Raw genomic sequence first — 22,525 nt, forward strand, 5'->3', positions numbered from 1 at the left:
AGGCGTGAATGGAGGGACGAATGGAGACGTGTCGTCTTCAGCGATGAGAGTCGCTTCTGCCTTGATGCCAATGATGGTCGTATGCGTGTTTGGCGCTGTGCAGGTGAGCGCCACAATCAGGACTGCATACGACCGAGGCACACAGGGCCAACACCCGGCATCATGGTGTGGGGAGCGATCTCCTACACTGGCCGTACACCACTGGTGATCGTCGAGGGGACACTGAATAGTGCATGGTACATCCAAACCGTCATCGAACCCATCGTTCTACCATTGCTAGGCCGGCAAGGGAACTTGCTGTTCCAACAGGACAATGCATGTCCGCATGTATCCCGTGCCACCCAACGTGCTCTAGAAGGTGTAAGTCAACTACCCTGGCCAGCAAGATCTCCGGATCTGTCCCCCATTGAGCATGTTTGGGACTGGATGAAGCGTCGTCTCACGCAGTCTGCACGTCCAGCACGAACGCTGGTCCAACTGAGGCGCCAGGTGGAAATGGCATGGCAAGCCGTTCCACAGGACTACATCCAGCATCTCTATGATCGTCTGCATGGGAGAATAGCAGCCTGCATTGCTGCGAAAGGTGGATATACACTGTACTAGTGCCGACATTGTGCATGCTCTGTTGCCTGTGTCTATGTGCCTGTGGTTCTGTCAGTGTGATCATGTGATGTATCTGACCCCAGGAATGTGTCAATAAAGTTTCCCCTTCCTGGGACAATGAATTCACGGTGTTCTTATTTCAATTTCCAGGAGTGTGTTATGAGGCTTATGGAAAGTTTAAACGATAGTGGACTGGCCACATATTAAATGTGTATATGGAGGGATTTGTAAAAAGTGAAAGTAAATATCTATGAAATGCAACTGTTCACCTGTCAGCTACATTATTAGCCATAGTCAGTGTCTAAATTAGAAACCCCATTTTTCAGCCAGTGTAGCAATGCAGCACCTTGACACTGAGGACAACAAATGAAATAAACAAAGCAGGCTAACTGCTTCAATATGACTGATCCATCCTACAAGAGATGTGGGGATTCCCCAACAGATGGCAGCACTGCGACATCACAAAAGGGCAACACAAAACTTCAATAAAAGCTCATAAATTTTCATCCCAATGCACAAACTGAACACTACTGAACCCAGTGAACATATGTCATGTCCACCCACTCATTTTTTATACATCATGAAGGGCCGAGCTTCCTATCCCTCCTTATGTCCAAACTTGCCATGGACACCTGTGAAACTGTCCAATAAAAACTTATGCTTCCTTTTATCCAATAAGTTATCTAAGCAAAATTCCACCATTTCACACATTTTGGCTATGCTTTTATTTACTGGGAGTGCCACAAGGCTGCTCTAGAGTGCCCATTGCCATTTAATGATGGGTTGATATTCCCAAATTGCATCCCTCTGTCACACCCCCTGATAGATTTTCGCAAAACTCCATGGATGCCCCATTTGCTCACATTTCCTACATTGCTGTTCACCACACTCCCACTATAAGTGGCCTGTTCATCCATATCTGTAACTTTCAACTCCCAAGGCGAAAATTCTCTTCCTGTACCAAACCCAGGTCACCATGACTATTTCTTCTAATGCCATTTCAGTTGCTATTGCTTCATCTGAGTCGTTAAAGAACTTTGCCTGTGTCTTTCTTGACAAACTGTGCATCAACTACTGTAAAAACTAATCTAATGTCCACCTGTCAGTTGGCAGTATTTTTGTCTGCCAACTGTTTATATGTTGACATTTAACTTCATAATCCGTACCACAAGGGCTTTGATGGGCTCCCCCTTTCTTTGTGACACACTGTCCAACTGATTTCCGTATTACTTACAGATATTTTTCTTCTATATCACCACACCTCAGAATTTCAAATATCTCCACATTCCTTAACTCCTCATGATACATTACACATGCCTTAGCATCTCCCACCAAACATAATTTGGCCACATATAAAAGGTGTTCTTCTGACCAGCATCCCAGCTTTGCAGCTGTTAACAGGTTGTCTATGAATGGCAATGTGTCCTCTCATGCCTTGCTGAAAAATGGAGAGACTGGATTAGTGGAACTAGGATTTTGTATGGGTACCAAAATCTTGACCCTTCCTGTCCTCCCTCAATGCGTACAATTTCATGCACATCTCTGTATTGTCTGCCTACATTTGCCCCATCTAGTTCAGTAAGGTCTAAACCATCTCTGCAGTGGCAACTTTCTCAAGCTCTGGTTTGTTCATGGCAAATAGTAGGTTTTCCTACCACAGAACATCTGAGTGCTAACCGCAGGAAGACCGCACATTCTCTAGCATAACTGAGTACTGTGGTCCAACAAGTTCCACTTGGTACACTTAACTCAGCACTGTTTCGTTATTGTGCCTTCTAAAACTACTTAAGTCACTGACTTAGCATTTGAACTTCCCATCCATCCTTGCAATCCAGATGATCAGACATTGGGTACCCAACCCTACTGCATGCCAAACAGCTTAATTCCACGTACAACTTTCAGCTGATGCTGCAAATTATCAGTCACTAATGTCACTTGTAGATACTTGGTCTTCTGACACCAATTCCGCACCTTGTGGTCTTACGGTAGTATTCCCACTTCCCACGCACGGGGTTCCGGGTTCGATTGAGGGCAGGGTCGGGGATTTTTCCTGCCTCGAGATGACTGGGTGTTGTTGTGTCATCTTCATTATCATCATTCATCCCCATTCTGGTCAGAGGAAGGCAATGGCAAACCACCTCCACTAGGACCTTGCCTAGTACAGTGGTGTGGGTCTCCCACATTGTCCCCTAAGCTCCTCGGAGTATGGGACCTCATCATCATCATCTGACACCAGTGTTAAGACTGGCAAATTCTGGTTGCAGAGTTACATGTATAGGAATCTGTGGTACGGATTCTCTAGTAGTGTGGTGAACGCAGGGTCAAGAAAGCTAACACAACAGAAACATTTTTTATTAAATAATACAGTATTTAGATGGTAGTTGTCTCGGTGTCAGTTGTAGCTAGTACCTACCGAGTGTCAACCCCAGTGGTATGTGGAGACAGCAGTGGCTTTAATGGTTAGCGACCTTGCTGAAATAAGTGACCTTGTCAGCTTGGTGACATAAGGCCTCATAGGGCAGTGGTCGAGTACCACCAATACTGGCAGGAAACACACTGCTGCCACATCAAACTCAGGACCTTCAGAAACTGGATAGAGCATCAAACAATGGCGTCCACTGGGCAGCTTTAGTGGATCCAGTTCATAGACTGGAACCATCAGGCCGTACTGGCAGCTTATAGATCAGAGCCTTTGTGTATTTGGTCGTGCTGCTCGATGGGCCTGGAGTCGCTTAGACGTACATTTGACTGATAACTGGAACAGAGAATGCACTGGCTGAATGCATGGCACTGAAGAAATGAAGCTACCAGCTGAGCTGAGAGCATTTATGTTCCCTCCAGATGAGTATGATGTGACAAGAGGTAGACTCCCTTCACATACTCAGTCGTGGGAATGACAATGCCACATTGCAGGATGCTAGGCCTAGCTGCAGAATTACATCAATGGCTGGCCCACATATCACTAGGCTGGCTGCGAAGGCAAACCTTAAGATCATGCTGCAACACAATGTTCATTGTACACATACCTCTGTTCTTACAGTTCGTTACATCCGTGATTCTCTAAGATTAATTAGTACACTAACATGATTATTAAGTGTGTAGTAATAGCTAAAACTGCTGGAGAGTCTAATATGAACATCAGCTTTCTTTTTCTGGAATAAATGTGGCAGCTTTTCTACTGATTATGTAATATGTTTAGTTGCCAATGTTTTGAAGTGTAAATGTGATGTAGTTAGTGCAAATGACAATAATTACGCATATAGTTAGTTGTTTATGTGTTCTGAAGAAACAGTTCATCACAACACTAGCTTAGTTTATTTCAAATCATGAATAAGCAAAATAAATGAAAGGTGACCATTCACATATAGCAGGCTGGCATGTAGCATATACACAGACATCAGTATGCTATAGGTGAGTGGTTGCCTTTGAATTATTTTCATATTGTTCCATTCAGGGATTTCTGTTATTGCTTCACATATACGACTGCCCTTCTCATGACAATAACTATGTAACAAAATGTCTTAAGTATAAATGATGGAATAATAAAATTTTGAAAACAGTTTGTGAAAAAAATAGTGTTTTACTCTCCTGTGACACTGAATGTGAATGAAAGTAGATATACCAAGTATATCACATTTAATTATCTGCCTCATTAATTGCTATAACAACACAAAAATCACATATTTTGGGAAGAGAGACATTCTATATTGTGTATACATATTAAATAACACTAAGAAATAATCTACTATTTTGTGATAACCCAAACTAAAAGCTCTATTAAGCTTTGTTTCTTTGTACTGATAACCATTTACTTCAGCTAACAATTATCTTTCTGACTGAGTGTCATAATTACAAATTATTATTTTTACTCTTTGCAATTTTGTGTTGCTTTAGTTCATTAGCTCATTTAGATGCATTTAATTACAGATTATAATTGTTTTCTTTATTTTTTAGGTTTTTGTTGTCTCTGCTTATTATATTATTATGAAACAGACAATGAGTGATTCATTTCCCATAGCTATTACAGCACTAGCTGAAGGTCTCATTTCTGGCAAGCGCATTGAGGTAATATGCTGGACATCTATAAAAAGAATTAAAAGTCTGAGCACCATTATGTATTTGTAAGATAGCTGACCATATTTACGTATCTCCACAGAACTTTCTCAACAATGGTGAAATAAAGCCAGTGAACCTAGGTAATATTCATAAGAGAAGTGTTGTTCATTCGAAAACTGAAAAGGGATATGCAGAGAAAGAAACTCCTTGTATTAAATTAATAGATGTCACAGCCAAATGGGAAAGAAGTGCTGAAGATACTTTAAAGAATGTGACTCTCAAAGTTGTTCCAGGGAAGCTGTTTGCCATTATAGGGCCAGTAGGTTCAGGAAAGGTTTGTACAAAAGATACTCTTTCTCATATGTTTCTCTGTATTGAGGAAAGTGTGAACTACATTGTGTTGTTTAATGAAGTATTTTGATGTAATAAAATATTTTGTTTTCACAGCCATACTTTTTCATATTTAAAGTATTATAATTGAACTTGAGCTTGAAATTTCTGTACCAATCACGAGATTGGAAGTGCGTATTTCAGAACTTAGATCATAAAATTATAACAATGGAAACTTTTCATCATGTGTAAGCGATAGTGGTTGCCATGTTATCAGCCTATCCGGGACTAATTTTTAAAAACTCTCTGCACTGTTATAAAATAGGAATATAATGTGCAGTGATGATTAATAAGTCATAGAGGATTCTTTTTCTCCCACTTTATACTTCTTTTAGATGAACATGCATTATCTTATCTCACATTGCACCCTCTTTCCTGCTGTTATGACTCTCCTCTCATCCCTATTAAGATAAGCAGGCCTAAGAATAATATTACATTATGTTCTTATCAGCCCCAGAAATTTATACAAGCTCTTATAAATCAAAAGATTGAATACATTCCTGTAAACAGTAGATTAATGCTTGTAAGTTAAGTGAGGCTTTATAAGTACAGGCCACTAATCCATCAACGGTTTTAGTATTATGTTGTACTGTACAACATCAACCCTTATTTTTTAGATGGAAATTAAAATTTTGACAAATACATCACTAGTTGAGTGAGGAGATGAGATTATTCAGCTGAATCTACTGCACTTTTCTTAAATAATATGCTGTTGTTTTTGTTTCTGTTGCTATCATTATTTATAGGTATTAGTAATCTCACTACAGAGACAAGGCTAAATCATATAAGTTGCCCTTTCTTTCATATAGCAGCCCATTTTCAGCCTGGGCATTACCAATGTCCATCCCTCTACACTTTCTTGGAGTGTGATGTGCTAGTTCTAGTCACTTCATTGATTAGTTAGTTAGTTACTTTTTCCATACATCTGAAGTGCAGTGTTACGTGCAGTGTAATGCTGTGTGCAAGTGATTGCCATTTGTAATTATTATCTCTGGTGCAGTCTCTGACTTATGTTTCCTCGTCTTTTTTTATTATTATTATTATTTTTATGCTGTTCTGTTGTTTAATTTTCTAGTAAAGGAGTCGTATGAGTTATGTTGTGTTTTTATGTTGCAATTATGTAAATACAACTAGTCCCGCAACACTGATGACCCTGATGTGTAGTCCGACGGTTACTAACATGAAATTTGATGATCACTAATACTCCATATTGTGCCACATCACGTTAAATACGAACATTTGCATCAGCCGCGTTGTGCATCTTCTGTGTTCCATTTTGCCATAACTCACAATGGCAGACCAACCAACAACTGCAAAAGTGTCTACTGGTGCAGTAATTAATCACATGATAGTATTTGCCACCGTTTTGGCAACCGAATCCCGTGCTGTGGTGTGCTCAAGTAGAAAGTTAATTTGTACTAGTGCACGTCTCCACAGACAAAATGAAGTACAGTTATGTAGTTGCTGCACTCAATGAAGATATGGCTACAGAAGTACAAGATATTCTGGCATCACCACTGAGTACTGATCATTACACAACCATCAAGAATGCTGTGATCACCTGGTTCTCGCAGTCCAAGTTGAAGAGATTGGAGAAGCTACTCTGCACAGAGGAGCTAGGTGATCACACGCCATCACAGCTACTATGCCGACTGCTTAAATTAGCAAGCAACACGGTCAGTGACGACTTTTTGCAGAATATCTGGCTATCGCGCCTGCTACCCGACTTGCAGAAAATATTGACAGAGTGTGCCGGCGATCTGGATGCACTCGCGCAAACCGTGTATCGCATAGCGGAAACGTATCCATCCGCATGTGTGTGTCGCAACAGTTTGGTCACAACCTCAAGCAGGTAACACTCTCGCCGCACTACAAGCATAGGTTGCCGAGCTCACCGTGCAAGTAGCTGCATTATGGACCCAGACTACCAGCTGCCAATCTCGTCACCACGACTCACCAGGTAAGCGCAGCCACTCACCTTCATCAACAAAAATCTGTTGGCATCACCAATGGTACGGTTCCAAGGCATGCAAGTGTAAACTGCCATGTGAACAGGGAAACTCAGCAGGAAGTCAGTGATGATGGCCATTGGCTCTCCAGATGGCAGCCGTCGACTGTTTATAGTGGAACATAGCACAACGTTACAGCATTTGGTAGAGACAGGTGCTGACATGTCAGTCTATCCATCTGCCTGTCTGCCATGTCACAAATGTAATGGCTGCCACCTTTTTGTGGCCAATGGTTCGGTTGTGTCACATTAGTTTCGAACTTGGGCCTGCGGTGCAAATTTGAATGGTAATTTGTCATAGCAGATGTGATGCACTCCATACTAGGAGCAGATTTTTTATCATTTTGTGGGCTCCTGCCTGACCTCCATCACCGACGCCTTCTTGACACTATTACCAACCTAGCAAGCCGACGTCGACTGCGTTGTGTGGAAGACACAGCAGTACAAGTGGTTACTGGTGATTCTCCATTTATAGAGCTCCTCAGACAGTTCCCATAGACCACATGCCACACTCCCACACTAGCACCTGTGCAACACTCGACAGTGCACTATATTTTGACTACACCTGGGCCACCACCACATGCTCGACCATGCCACTTGACACCCCAGAAACTGAAGATAGTTAAACAGGGAATCTGCCACCCATTGAGCAGTAGTTGGTCATCTCCTCTACACATGGTACCAAAGAAGAATAACGGATGGTGTCCATGCAGCGACTACAGACAGCTCAATGCTAGAACCATTCCAGATCATTATCTAGTCCTGCATATCAAAGATTTTACCTTCAATGTCCATGGTAAGCGAATCTTTTCTACGTTGGACTTAGTTAGTGCATTTTACCAGATACCTGTAGCACCTGATGATGTTACTAAGACATCCATCTGCATGCCATTCAGATTCTTTGAATTTACCCGAATGCCTTTTGGACTTTGTAATGATGCCCAAATGCTTCAGCGGTTCATGGATGAAGTGACATGTGAGTTACACTTCTGTTATGTGTATATTGACAACATTTTGGTCATGTCAAATTCAGAGGCAGAACAACTATCACACTTACGACAGATCTTCACTCGTTTACGTGCACATGGCCTGCTCAAAAACACATCAAAGTGCATTTTTGGAGCAGCTGAAGTACAGTTTGTAAGCTACACTATTAACGCTCAAGGAGACACTATACTGAATTTTCCCCAGCCTATGGCGGCTAAAGAATTATGTAGATTTCTTGGCATAATGAAGTTTTCTGTCTATTTGTTCGCAATCATGCCTTCTTAGCTACACCACTGAATAAGTTCTTGCAAGATACACCAAAGCTGAAAGACAAACTCCAGTGGGACAGTGAGGCCAAGCTGGCATTTAACAAGCTGAAGACTGCCATTGCGGAAGCTACATTGTTAGCGCACCCAGTTCCACAGGCGCCTCTCACCCTGATGGTCAACACATCTGCAACTGCAATCGGTGCTGCACTGCAACAGCAAATAGACAGGCACTGGGAGACCTCAGCCTTTTTCAGTAAAAAGCTATCATCAACTCAACAGAATTGGTCCACATATGATCGTGAACTGTATGCTATATATGCTGCTATTAAGAAATTTCATCAGGTGTTGGAGGACAGCAGTTCACTCTCATCACAGACCATAGGCCACTAACATATGCTTTCCGCCAGGGTCCTGAGAAGGCATCACCATGTCTGCTGTGACACCTTGACTATATCAGACAGTTCACCACCAATATTGTCCACGTAGAAGGAGAACTAAATGTGCCAGCTGATGCACTCTCCAGGATTGAAGCAATTACTGAAGCAGTTGATTTTGTAGCTCTCTCGCTGTAGTGCAACAATCTGATTGTGAGCTCTGAGATATGTTGGTGCAGCCATCAGGCCTACAACTCCGCTGTATTACACTGCCACTGTCAAATGTGCTGCTGTATTGTGATGTAGCCACCAATGAACCGAGACCTTTTGTGACTATTGACTTTTGCCAACAGGCAATCACATCTTTACATAACTTGTCGCACCCTGGAATATGAGCCACTACCAACATTTCTCTTTTCATTTTGACTGACGACCCTATCACATTCAAGCTTCTGACAGTCCATGCCCCGACTTGTAGAATGTTATCCTTTCATTGGTCACTCAATCGTTATCTCATGGTCAGGTCCCCATTGGCAGTCCCCTCTCAGAGATCTGAATGGGGGCTATTCCAGAATGTTCTGGCAATGGAGAGATCATCATGACACTTTTCAATTACAGGCCACATGTCCTGTGGATATACGTTATGTGTCTTTAATGCAGTGGTTTACTTTGCCTTCTGCATCCTCATGCCGTTGATCACTGCTGATTGTTCTGCCATTAGGGCAGTTCCCCACTCCTAGGACAAGACAGTGCCCTGAACCTCTGTCTGCTCCTCCACCCTCTTTGACAAAGTCATTGGCAGAAAGAGGGTGACTTCTTATGCCTGAAGTCTTTGGCTGCCAATACTGATTTTTAATCAAAATTTAATTAGTGATGGGATTCAGACCCATGACCGTGGACATTTTGGTTACTAACTTTTATTTTAAGAGTAATCTCATTTTGTTCATTGCACTTGTTTGGGGCAGACATCCCATGACACCTGTTGAAATTCTTTGTTGATCCATAAACTCAGTTTTTTTTTTTTTTTTTTTTTTTTTTCTTTTTTTTTTTTTTTTGGAGAGGGCAGCTAGCTGTCTGACTGAACACACTGAGCTATCTTGACAGCTACCCCTAGACAATGGGAGAATAAGCTCTTATCACCTGAAATAGGGTCTCTTTCAAGCAGATCACATTTTCCAGTCGTCCAGGGTCCAAATGATTTGGTCACGGTGTTGTTATTTGATGAAACTCTCCATGCTACTCTATCCTGTGCAAGCTTCTTCATCTCCCAGTACCTACTGCAACCCACATCCTTCTGAATCTGTTTAGTGTATTCATCTCTTGGTCTCCCTCTACGATTTTCACCCTCCCCGCTGCCCTCCAATACTAAAATCGCGATTCCTTGATGGCTCAGAACATGTCCTACCAACCAGTCCCTTCTTCTAGTCAAGTTGTGCCACAAATTTCCCCAATTCTGTTCAATACCTCCTCATTAGTTATGTGATCTACCCATCTAATCTTCAGCATTCTTCTGTAGCACCACATTTCGAAAGGTTCTATTCTCTTCTTGTCTAAACTATTTATCATCCATGTTTCACTTCCATACGTGGTTACACTCCATACAAATACTTTCAGAAATGACTTTGAAACACTTAAATCTATATTCCTTTTAAGACACTGTCCATTCCATTCAACTGCTGTTCCAAGTTCTTTGCTGTCTCTGACAGAATTACAATGTCATCGGCAAACCTCAGAGTTTTTATTTCTTCTCCATGGATTTTAATACCTACTCCAAATTTTTCTTTTGTTTCCATTACTGCTTGCTCAACATACAGATTGAATAACATTGGGGATAGGCTACAACCTGTCTCACTACCTTCCCAAGCACTGCTTCCCTTTCATGCCCCTCAACACTTATAATTCCCTTCTGGTTTCTGTAAAAATTGTAAATAGCCTTTTGCTCCCTGTATTTTACCCCTGCCATAATCAGAATTAGAAAGAGAGTATACCAGTCAACTTTGTCAAAAGCTTTCTCTAAGTCTACAAATGCTGGAAATGTAGGTTTGCCTTTGCTTAATCTATCTTCTAAGATAAGTCGTATGGTCAGTATTGCCTAACATGTTCCAGTAGTTCTACGAAGTCCAAACCGATCTTCCCCATGGTCAGCTTCTACCTTTTCCCATTCATCTGTAAAGAATTCACGTTAGTATTTTGCAGCTGTGACTTATTAAACTGATAGTTCGGTAATTTTCACATCTGTCAACACCTGCTTTCTTTGGGATTGAAATTATTATATTCTTCTTGAAGTCTGAGGGTATTTCACCTGTCTCATACATCTTGCTCACCAGATGGTAGAGTTCTGTCAGGGCTGGCTCTCCCAAGGCTATCGGTAGTTCTAATGGAATATTGTCTACTCCCGGGGACTTGTTTCAGCTTAAGTCTTTCAATATTCTATCAAACTCTTCACACAGTATCATATCTCCCATTTTATCTTCATCTACATCCTCTTCCATTTCCATAATATTGTCCTCAAGTACATCACTCTTGTACAGACCCTCTATACACTCCTTCCACCTTTCTGCTTTCCCTTCTTTGCCCAGAACTGGGTTTCCATCCGAGCTCTTCACATTCATACAAGTGGTTCTCTTTTCTCCAAAGGCCTCTTTAATTTTCCTGTAGGTAGTATCTATCTTACCCCTAGTGATATATACCTCTAGATCCTTACATTTGTCCTCTAGCCATCCCTGCTTAGATATTTTGCACTTCCTGTTGATCTCATTTCTGAGACGTTTGTATTTCTTTTTGCCTGCTTCATTTACTGCTATTTTATATTTTCTCCTTTCATCAATTAAATTCTATATTTCTTTTGTTACCCAAGGATTTCTACTAGACCTCGTCTTTTTACCTACTTGATCCTCTGCTGTCTTTACTACTTCATCCCTCAAAGATTCCCATTCTTCTTCTACTGTATTTCTTTCCCCCATTCCTGTCAATTGTTCCCTTATGCTCTCCCTGAAACTCTGTACAACCTCTGGTTCTTTGAGTTTATCCAGGTCCCATCTCCTTAAATTCCCACCTTTTTGCAGTTTCTTCAGTTTTAATCTACAGTTCATAATGAATAGATTGTGGTCAGAGTCCACATCTGCTCCTGGAAATGTCTTATAATTTAAAACCTGATTCCTAAATTTATGTCTTACCATTACATAATCTACTTGAAACCTTCCAGTATCCCCAGGCTTCTTCCATGTATAAACCTTCTTTTATGATTCTTGAACCGAGTGTTAGCTATGATTAAGTTATGCTCTGTGCAAAATTCTACCAGACGGCTTTCCCTTCATTTCTTACCCTTCCTCTTTCATTTTCCTACTCCCAATCCATATTCACCCACTACATTTCCTTCTCTTCCTTTTCCTACTATCGAATTCCAGTCACCCATGACTATTACATTTTTGTCTCCCTTCACTATCTGAATAATTTCTTTTATGTCATCATGCATTTCACCAATATCTTCGTCATCTGCAGAGCTTGTTGGCATGTAAACTTGTACTACTATAGTAGGTGTGGGCTTCACGTCTATCTCGGCCACAATAATGTGTTCATTATGCTGTTTGTAGTAGCTTACCCGCACTCCTATTTTTTTTTATTCATTATTACACCCACTCCAGCATTTCCTCTATTTGATTTTGTATTTATAACCCTGTATTCACCTGACCAGAAGTCTTGTTCCTCCTGCCACTGAACTTCACTAATTCCCACTATATCTAACTTTAACCTATCCATTTCTGTTTTTAAATTTTCTAACCTACCTGCCCGATTAAGGGATCTGACATTCCACGCTCCGATCCGTAGAACACCAGTTTTCTTTCTCCTGATAACGATGTCCTCTTGAGTGGTTCCCACCCGGAGATCCGAATGGGGGACTATTTTACCTCCAGAATATTTTACCCATCGTCATTTAACCATACAGTAGAGTTGCATGCCCACAGGAAAAATTATGGATGTAGTTTCCCCTTGCTTTCAGCTGTTCACAGTACCAGCATGATGAAACTTCTTTATTTATGTTTTACCTGAACTGAAATAAATGAGAAGTGAAAATTCTATATTATTACTTAAATTCCTTAATGCAACTTCTGAAACTGCTGAGTGCAACTGAATGTACTGTCACTTTGCTTGTCTTAATCGTTTGAACACTGACCTACAAAATTTTCCCTGACAAATACAACTCAGACTTATTTTATTAATTTATTTCCCCCTATATACCAGGATAACGAAATCTGTCTATTAATTAACACAAAAGAATGGCCCTGAATTAGAAAAAATTCTTACAATAACCCATACATTTCATAAGTCACGTACCTCACATAAAATCTTCATGACACAAACTACAGCAAACACAGCAAGTACACAGCCAGCTAAGTGAAAAGCTTCTACCTACTGTAGTCTCTAACTACTAATAGGCATGTGGTTAACAAAGGAAAGATTTTATTGCAGAGCAAATGATGTATTTAGCAGGTTTTACCTTAATCATGTGTCATCCAGTTCCAAAAATTTTATAATCATCCATGACATCCAGTTCCAAAAATTATATAATTATCAATAATTCCATTACTCACATTTTACAATCCATGTCCAACAAATATTAAATCTCCATGACGGACACATGTCCAGACCGTGCTAACACTGCTTCTAACCTCCATCGCTGCTAACTGTTAACTTCTAACAGCGACCAGCCACAGTGTCTCTTACAGAGGATGCACAGCACTGTCAGAAATATTAATGCAGTCTATAGCACTACACAGCACTGCCAACTTACAAACACATAAACAGGCTACTTACAATGAGCCCAGCAGAGATGCTGCATACGATGTCATTCAGTTAGGGAAGACACTTGCGTCTGTTCTCTGCTTCCATAGTCCATCAATCCCATATTACACTGCACTGTCTAAAAGATACATTTGTCTCACTTTCCCAATTGTTTTCTGTGGTTATTTCACACAATGTTGCTTCTCTGTTAACACTGACAAATTTATGCGAACCCTGCTGCTGTCTGCCATTATGTGAAGGCCTTCAGTCACTGCATTGTCTGTGGTGAGAGGTATTGCCTAAAATTTGATGTTCTGGGCACACTATTGACATTGTCAATTGCATAATATTGAATCCCCTAACAATCTGAGCACCCGTCTTAGGTTGTTTGCAGATGACGCTGTCGTTTTTTGACTAATAAAGTCATCAGAAGATCAAAACAAATTGCAAAATAATTTAGAAAAGAAATCTGAATGGTGTGAAAATTGGCAGTTGACCCTAAATAACGAAAAGTGCGAGGTCATCCACATGAGTGCTAAAACGAATTTGTTAAACTTTGGTTACACGATAAATCAGCCTAATATAAAAGCCGTATATTCAACTAAATACCTAGGTAATACAATAACAAACAACTTAAATTGTAAGGAACACATAGAAAACATTGTGGGGAAGGCTAACCAAAGATGGTTTATTACTGGTAGGACACTTAGAGAATGTAACAAATCTACTAAGGAGACTGCCTACACTACGCTTGTCTGTCTGCTTTTAGAATATTGCTGCTCAGTGTGGGATCCTTACCAGATAGGACTGATGGAGTACATCAAAAAAGTTCAAAGAAAGGCAGCATGTTTTGTGTTATTGCGAAATATGGGAGAGAGTGTCACAGAAATGGTACAGGATTTGGGCTGGGCATCATTAAAAGAAAGGCATTTTTCATTGCAACAGAATCTTCCCATGAAATTCCCATCACCAACTTTCTCCTCTGAAAGCAAAAATATTTTGTTGGCACTGACCTACGTAGGGAGAAACAACCACCATGATTAAATAAGGGAAATCAGAGCTCGTACGGAAAGATATAGGTGTTCGTTCTTTCTGCGCATGATACGAGATTGGAATAATAGAGAATTATGAAGGTGATTCGATGAACCCTCTGCCAGGCACTTAAGTGTGATTTGCAGGGTATCTTTGTAGGTGTAGATGTAGAAATGGTGAAGCGAACTTTTGTCTGGCCACATATGGACAAAGAGTGCAAGCAATATGTGCAACAATGTGTGGCCTGTCAACAGAATAAAGTTAGCTGGCATGTTAGGCCACCTCTTGGCACATTTATTCCTCCAATTCAGAGATTTGATCATGTCCATCTAGACCTAGTAGGACCTCTCCCACCATTGGAAGGATACACCTACTGTCTTACAGCCATCGATCATTTTACATGTTGGCCCGAGGTGTTCCCCATCGCTGACATCACTGCCGAAACTGTCGTTACTGCATTCTTCAGGGGATAGATCGCCCATTTAGGAGTGCCATTACGAAACACAACAGACCAAGGGAAACAGTTTGAGTCACATTTGTTCAAAGCACTCTCTATCCTACTGGATGCAAGGCACATTAGAACTACAGCTTACCACCCATCAGCAAATGGTTTAATTGAATGCATGCATCGCCAACTGAAAGTATCGCTTCATTGTCACAACTCACATTGGTGGACAGAGATGTTGCCCATTGTCCTCCTGGGTCTCTGTGTGTTGCTGAAAGAAGACCTGAACGCCACAGCTGCAGAGCTTGTTTATGGCCAGACGATACGACTTGCCGGTGAGTTCTTTGCTAATGTGCCAGACAATGGCATTTTGCACAAAAGCATCATACACAAATCTGGCAACTACGCCCCATTGCTTCAAGGGATCAGCAGACCCGTCGCCCATTTGTGTTTGACGAGCTACAGGAAAGCCAATATGTCTTCCTACAGCATGACGCAGTACGCAGGCTGGTGCAGCCATCCTATGACGGACCTTATCCTGTCATCAGTAGGGAGGACAAGACAGTCAATGTTGATGTGATGGGTACACCAACCACCGTCTCCGTCGACAGGCTCAGACCAGCTTTCCGCCCTCCCTACACTGGTACGGACGCATCTACACACACTAAGGACGTGACCGAAGCTCCAGCCACTCCACTGCACGTCACAGGTCAGCCTCAACAGGCATCTGAGGCTACCTCTAATGCATCATCAGCAGCCTGTGCATGACCTGTTGTAACCCTGTGTAGACAACATGTCCATTTCAACAAAAAGTACTGTTGACACTAAGGGGGAAGTGGTGTTACGTGCAGTGTAATGCTATGTGTGAGTGATTGCCATTTGTAATTATTATATCTGGCACAGTCTCTGACTTATATTTCCTCATTTGTTTTTATGCTCTTGTGTTGTTTAATTTTCTAGTAAAGGAGCCGTATGAGTTACGGTGTGTTTTTATGTTGCAATTAAGTAAATACAACTAGTCTCACAACAGATGAAATTCACAATAAACATTATGATGTGGAATGCATCAACAGAACAAACATATAACACTTATTTATAGCTAAAAATATTTATATTGCTACATGCTGATCATATACTAATTATTTTTTTCCTTTAAAAATGACTAATTATCTCTACTCTAGAATTCTTCTATGGTATAGAAAGAGTTGATAATGAGAAACACATTTAACCTACATTCAAAAACACTTTTGCTATCTGTCAGACATTTTATTTCCATGGGTAGATGGGTAGCTGCATATTTCAACCCTTTCTGACCCAAACTTAGATTCATTAAAGGATAGTGCAGGTCTTTTTCCTTCTAGTGTGGTACTTATGACTGTCTCTCTTACACTCAAACTTAGATGGGCTGTTGGTAACAAATTTCATAAGTGAATAGATGTCCTATGAGACTGTCTTTAATATTAACAGCTGCTTAAAGAGATACCTGGAAGATGTGTGTACTCCACACATTATTGTAATTACTTCTTTTGTACACCCCATCTTCCACAGGGATATCATCCATGTGGCAAGGGGCTGGGATTGGGCGTGACATAGGGATGGACTAGGATGTTGTGGAGGTTGGTTGGGCAATGGAACACCACCACGGAAGGGATGGGAAGAATCTTGGATAGGATGTCTCTCATTGTGATAGATAATCAGAACCATGATGCAGATGTGGTTCAGTTTTTCCAGTCATGGGTGGCATTGGGTGACGACGGAGGTACTCCTTTGTACCTGATTCTTGGGGTTAATGGGAGGTTTGGGGCCGTATAGAGTTATGGCATAGGATATCTGTGGACTAGCTCTTCTGATATCTTTAGCATACTGGACAAGAGAATTATTGTCACTGCAAATATGCTGTCCCTTGGTGGCTAGGCTGTATGGCACGGATTTTTTGGCATGGATGGGATGGCAGCTGATGAAATGCAGGTACTGTTGGTGCTTGGTGAGTTTAATGTGGACTGAGTTTGGATGGAGCCATGAGAGAGGAGAAGGAGGTCAACATTCATGAAGGTGGTACATTGGGTTGAGAAGGACAAAGTGAAGTGGATGGGATGGAAGGTGTTGAGGTTCATATCAATAAACAAGAAGTAGATCAGTGGTTTGGTGTTTTGGAAGACTAGGAAGGTTTCCTCTAGATGACCCATAAACAGGTGGTCATTGGAGGGTGCCATGTGGGTGCCCATGGCTGTGTTGCAGATTTGTTTTTATACTTACCCTTCAAAGGAAAAGTAGTCAAAAGTAAAGATATAGTTTATAAGGTGTGTAAGGAATGAGGTGGTTTGTTTGGAGTCTGAAGGACATTGGGAGAGAGGGATGAACTAGGATGCAGCAAGCCATGGGCATGAGGGATCTACATCATATTCCACAAGCCACCTTATGGTGTGTGGCAGAGGGTACTTTCAGTACCACTATCTGATCCCTCGAACCCTGTTCCCTGTTACACTCATGAATAGTGCGTGGGAAGAATGATTGTCAGTAAGCCTCTGTATTGGCTCTAATTTCTCAAATTATCTCCTTGTGGTCAATATGCGAGATGTATGTGGGGGGGAAGTAATATGTTATCTGACTCCTAGTGAAAAGTGATGTCCTGAAATTTCAATAGTAAATCTCTCCGTGATGCACAACACCTCTCTTATACCTTCTGCCAGTGGAGTTCGTTTAGCATCTCCATAATGCTCTCTCACCAGCTAAACAATCCCGTGATGAAATGCGCTGGTCTTCATTGGATCTTCTCTATCTCCTCTATTAGTCCTATCTGATAGGGATCCCAGATAGATGAACAATACTCAAGAATCAGGTGAACAAGTGCCTTGTAAGCCACTTCTTTCATGGATGTGTTTCATTTCCTTAAGATTCTTCTGATGAATCTGAGTCTGGTATCTGCTATTTCCACTATCTGTTTTATATGGTAATTGCATGTAAGGTCACTTTGGATAGTTACACCTAGATATTTTATGGCAGGCGCTATCTCTGGCTGTTTGTCATCAATAGTGTAGCTGTACACTAGTGGATTTCTTTTCCTATGTATGCGCAATATGTTACATTTATTTATGTTTAGGGTCAACTGTCAGAGCCTGCACCATTCATCAATTCTCTGCAGGACATTCTGCAAATTCTTGCTATCTTCTGCCATTGGTACTTTGGTATAGACAACTGCATCATCTGTAAATAGCCTTAAAGAGCAGCCGACACTTTCTACTAGATCATTTATATATATTGTAAACAGCAATGGTCTTGTCACACTTCCCTGTGGTACTCTGGATATTACCTTTACATCTGTCAGTTTATTTCTGTTAAGAGCAATGTGTTGAGTTCTATCTGCAAGAAAGTCTTGAATCAATCGTAGGTCTGCTCTGATACTCCGTAAGCTTGTACTTTTTGATTAAACAGCAATGTGGGATGGTGCCAGATGCCTTACTGAAATCAAGGAACACGACATCAACCTGAGTGCCATTGTCCACTGTGCTGTGCATCTCATGGAAAAACAGAGTGAGCTGAGTTCCACAAGATCTCTGTTTGCAGAATCCATGTTGATTTTTATACAGGAGATATTCATTATCCAAAAATGTCATAATTCTTGAGCATAAGGATGTTGGTGTATAGGAAGGTGGGATCAACAGTGATGAGTAGGTATCCAGGCGGTAAAGGGATAGGGATGCTGCAGAGTTGGCGAAGAAAGTGGTCATTATCTTTGATGTGCGAGGCTAGGTTTTGGACAATAGGTTGGAGGTGTTGGTCAAACAGAGCAGAAATTCTTTCAGTGAGAACACCATAGACAGCTACAGTAGGACATCCAGGAGAGTTGGGTTTGTGGATTTTGGAGAGCATGTAGAAGGCAGGTGTGCAGGGTGTTGTTGGGCTGCAGAGGGAGATGGACTCAGTGTTAAGGTTCTAGGAAGGACTTATGTATTTCAGTAGGCACTGCTGCACATCTGGAATTGGATCACTGTGGCAGAGGTTGCAGGTGGAGGACTTGAACAATTGGTGTAGGCCCTCTGTCGGGTTGTTACTGTGACTCACTATGGCAGTACTGGAGCTTTAGTCTGCAGGGATGGTGATTAAGCCAGAATCTTTTTCCAGGTTGTGTGTGGCTGTTGTTTCTTCTGCTGAAAGATTAGTTTTCTTAGGGAAAAAACCTGGGGAAGGATGGTGAGGCCAAGCTGGAGGTAAGAAACTCCTGGTAGGGAACTAGGGGTAGTTTTGTTGTTAGGGGGGAGGGGCATGGTTGGAAAATGGTATGTACTGGCATAGGCAAAGGTCAGTGTTGGGGTTAGGTTGGCTTTGGTTGGATGGACTGGTGGCAAAAAGTTGTTTCCACTATAAGGATTGGGAGAAAAAGCATAGGTCTTTGACAAGTTCAGCATGGTTGAACTTGTGTGTGAGGATGAAGATGAGGCCTTTGTATAAACTTCTGTTGGGCTGAGGTTTTTGGTTCTTTTCTTTTTGTGTGTGCCTATTGACAACTCAATACCTGTGCTCTTCAGTAGTGATTGCCTTTAATACAAAAGTATTTATTATCTATAAGTTTCTTAGCATTGTTCTGTTGCACCCTAAATTTCTCTTCATCTGTATGTGGGTCTTTCTTCTCTAATTCTGCTAGCAAGTGAAATGGAATTTCAGGTTTTCTAACAAAATTTTGCCCTGTTTGTATTTTGCTTGCTGCCTTTTACAAGCAGCCCTTCTATTTTTGCCCCTTCAGCTAACATAATTCAAATTACATGTTTTCTAACTCTGCCTGGTGGGCATGAGTCTTTGCTTCTTGTTCCTTGATTTTCCAGTTTTTCTGTGTTAGCCTACAGTTCCATTGGAGGGACCTATTGCTCACCCTATTCCCTTCACCTCATCAATCAACTGTTTTCACAAAACGGATCTTGCTTAACTGATCTGCAACAAGATACACACTTACCACACATGACTAATTGATTTTAATGCTAGATACAATGCAATTACCATTAGAACTGTTGTTGCAATAAGACTTATAAACCTTTTAAACTGTTTTACATTATTTCACATGACACTAATGCTTTCACTGATGTAAATAGACTTATATTTATAATAGCAAGAAATGTTTAAAATTTGCTTGTAATCTTTATTTATGTAATTATTTATAACAGCAGAATTCCCACTCATCAACACCTGTATCTATTAATGATGCATTGCATAATGTGCCAAATCTTATTATGTTTCAGGCCCCTGACTTCAGTTTGCTCATTTTTGCACGAGATTTATTTGCTAATACGTCCTTATTCTGTTCATTCATTTTTCTTTTTTTCTTTATATTTGTTCTGCAGTTGGAAATGAAATAAAAATGAAATTGAAAAAGGATACAATTTGCCCTGGAATTTTTTATTGTAGTCTCAGCTTCAGAGTCTGAGGTATTCTTAAATATTTTTCTTCATTGCCATATTTATGGCATCTGACATTATGAAGAAAATATCAATTTACATAATTAATTTTTTTCTTTGTTTGCAGGTACATGTCTGCAGTCTTGGGGCTGTTCCATATCATGCCTGTAGAGGAGCTAAAACAAAATGCCACAGTCCATTGATAAAGTGGGATATCAAGTGGTAATTCATTTTTGGTAGTAGTATAATCTAGTAATTGTGCCACTCCAATCCAGACAGCTGAAGAACCCACCTGGATTGGTCTGACACAGTTGCAACATTCCTACTGCTTACTGTGTGAAAATCCGCTTTATCAATGGAATGCAACATTTTGTTTTAGCTCCTCTTTTGGTGTACTATGGTACTGTGGCTCAGGGATATTAATGTAAATCATTACTGCAGCTGTACCGTATACCCACGAAGAATCAAAAAATTAATTATGTTACTTTTTTGCAAGTGATAATTAAATCAACTAGACATGCAAAATGGCTAAGCAGGAAGGGCTAGAGGACAAATGTAAGGGTGTCAAAGCATATATCACTAGTGGTAAGATGTGTGCTGCATACAGGAAAATTAAATAGACATTCGGAGAAAAGAGAAGCACCTGTATGAATATCAAGAGCTCAGATGAAAAATCAGTCCCAAGTAAAGAAGGGAAAGCAGGAAGGTGGAAGGAGTATATAGAGGGTCTATGCAAAGGAGATGCACTTGAGGGCAATATTATGGAAATGGAACAGGATGCAGATGAAGATGAGATGGGAGATACGATACTTCATGAAGAATTTTACAAAGCACTGGGAGACTTAAATCGAAACAAGGCCCCAGACGTAGAAAACATTCCGTTAGAGCTACTGATACTCTTGCTAGAGCCAGCCATGCAAAACTCATCCATCTGGTGAGCAAGATGTATGAAATAGGTGAAATACCCTCATACTTTAAGAAGAATATAATAATTCTAATTCCAAAGAAAGGAGGTGCAGACAGGTGTGAAAATTACCAAACTATAAGTTTAATAAGTCATGTGTGCAAAATACTAGCATGAATCCTTTACTTCACTCAGTTGGCGGCTACATGGGTAGCGGAGGCTGTGTGGTGTGGACTGGGCGGTTTTTTAGGTTGGAGGCCTCAGGAAAGTATGGGGTGGGCTGCAATCTCAAAGGCTGCATGGCAAATACAGGACGTGCTTGGATCAAGGAACAGTCGGAATTGTAGTTGTAAATTGTTGTAGTTGTGCTGGGAAATTCCCTGAGCTTCAAGCGCTAATTGAAAGCACAGAAGCTGAAATCGTTATAGCTACAGAAAGCTGGCTAAAGCCTGAAATAAGTTCTGCAGAAATTTTTACGAAGTCTCAGACGGTGTTCAGGAAAGATAGATTAGGCAGAAATGGTGGTGGAGTGTTTGTGTCTGTCAGTAGTGGTTTATCTTGTAGTGAAATCGAAGTAGATACTCCGTGCGAATTGGTAAGGGTGGAGGTTATACTTAACAGCCGAACTAAGTTAATAATTGGCTCTTTCTACTGACCCCCAGACTCCAATGATATAGTTACTGAACAGTTCAGAGAAAATTTGAGTCTCATAACAAATAATTACCCCACTCATACGGTTATAGTTGGTGGGGACTTCAACCTTCCCTCGATATGTTGGCAAAAATATTTGTTCAAAACCGGTGGTAGGCAAAAACATCTTCCAAGATTGTCCTAAATGCTTTCTCCGAAAAGTATTTCGAGCACTTATTCCACGAACCCAAGCGAATTGTAAATGGTTGTGAAAACACACTTGACCTCTTAGCCACAAACAATCCAGAGCTAATAGAGAGCATCATGACTGATACAGGGATTAGTGATCACAAGGTCGTTGTAGCTAGGCTCAATACCGTTTCTTCCAAATCCACCAGAAGCAAACGCAAAATAATTTTATTTAAAAAAGCGGATAAAGTGTCACTAGGAGCCTTCCTAAGAGACAATCTCCATTCCTTTCGAACTGACTATGCAAATGTAGATGAGATGTGGCTCAAATTCAAAGATATAGTAGCAACAGCAATTGAAGATTCATACCTCATAAATTGGTAAGAGATGGAACTGATCCCCCATGGTACACAAAACAGGTCCAAACGCTGTTGCAGAGGCAACGGAAAAAGTATGCGAAGTTCAGAAG

General features: G+C 40.9%; 1 protein-coding gene across 4 annotated transcripts in view; it reads left to right on the top strand.

The window, feature by feature from the left end:
- Window positions 1-22,525, top strand: part of LOC124593680 (ATP-binding cassette sub-family C member 4-like) — a 473,970-nt gene that overhangs the window by 223,490 nt on the left and 227,955 nt on the right. For all 4 annotated transcript variants that reach the window (XM_047131977.1, XM_047131979.1, XM_047131978.1 and 1 more), the window contains 2 exons: window positions 4,558-4,668; window positions 4,760-4,993. In XM_047131977.1, coding sequence (XP_046987933.1) covers window positions 4,558-4,668; window positions 4,760-4,993 — 345 coding nt within the window. The remainder of the gene's footprint in view (window positions 1-4,557; window positions 4,669-4,759; window positions 4,994-22,525) is intronic.

The sequence above is a fragment of the Schistocerca americana genome, chromosome 2 (assembly GCF_021461395.2).
Source record: "Schistocerca americana isolate TAMUIC-IGC-003095 chromosome 2, iqSchAmer2.1, whole genome shotgun sequence".
Lineage (NCBI taxonomy): Eukaryota > Metazoa > Arthropoda > Insecta > Orthoptera > Acrididae > Schistocerca > Schistocerca americana.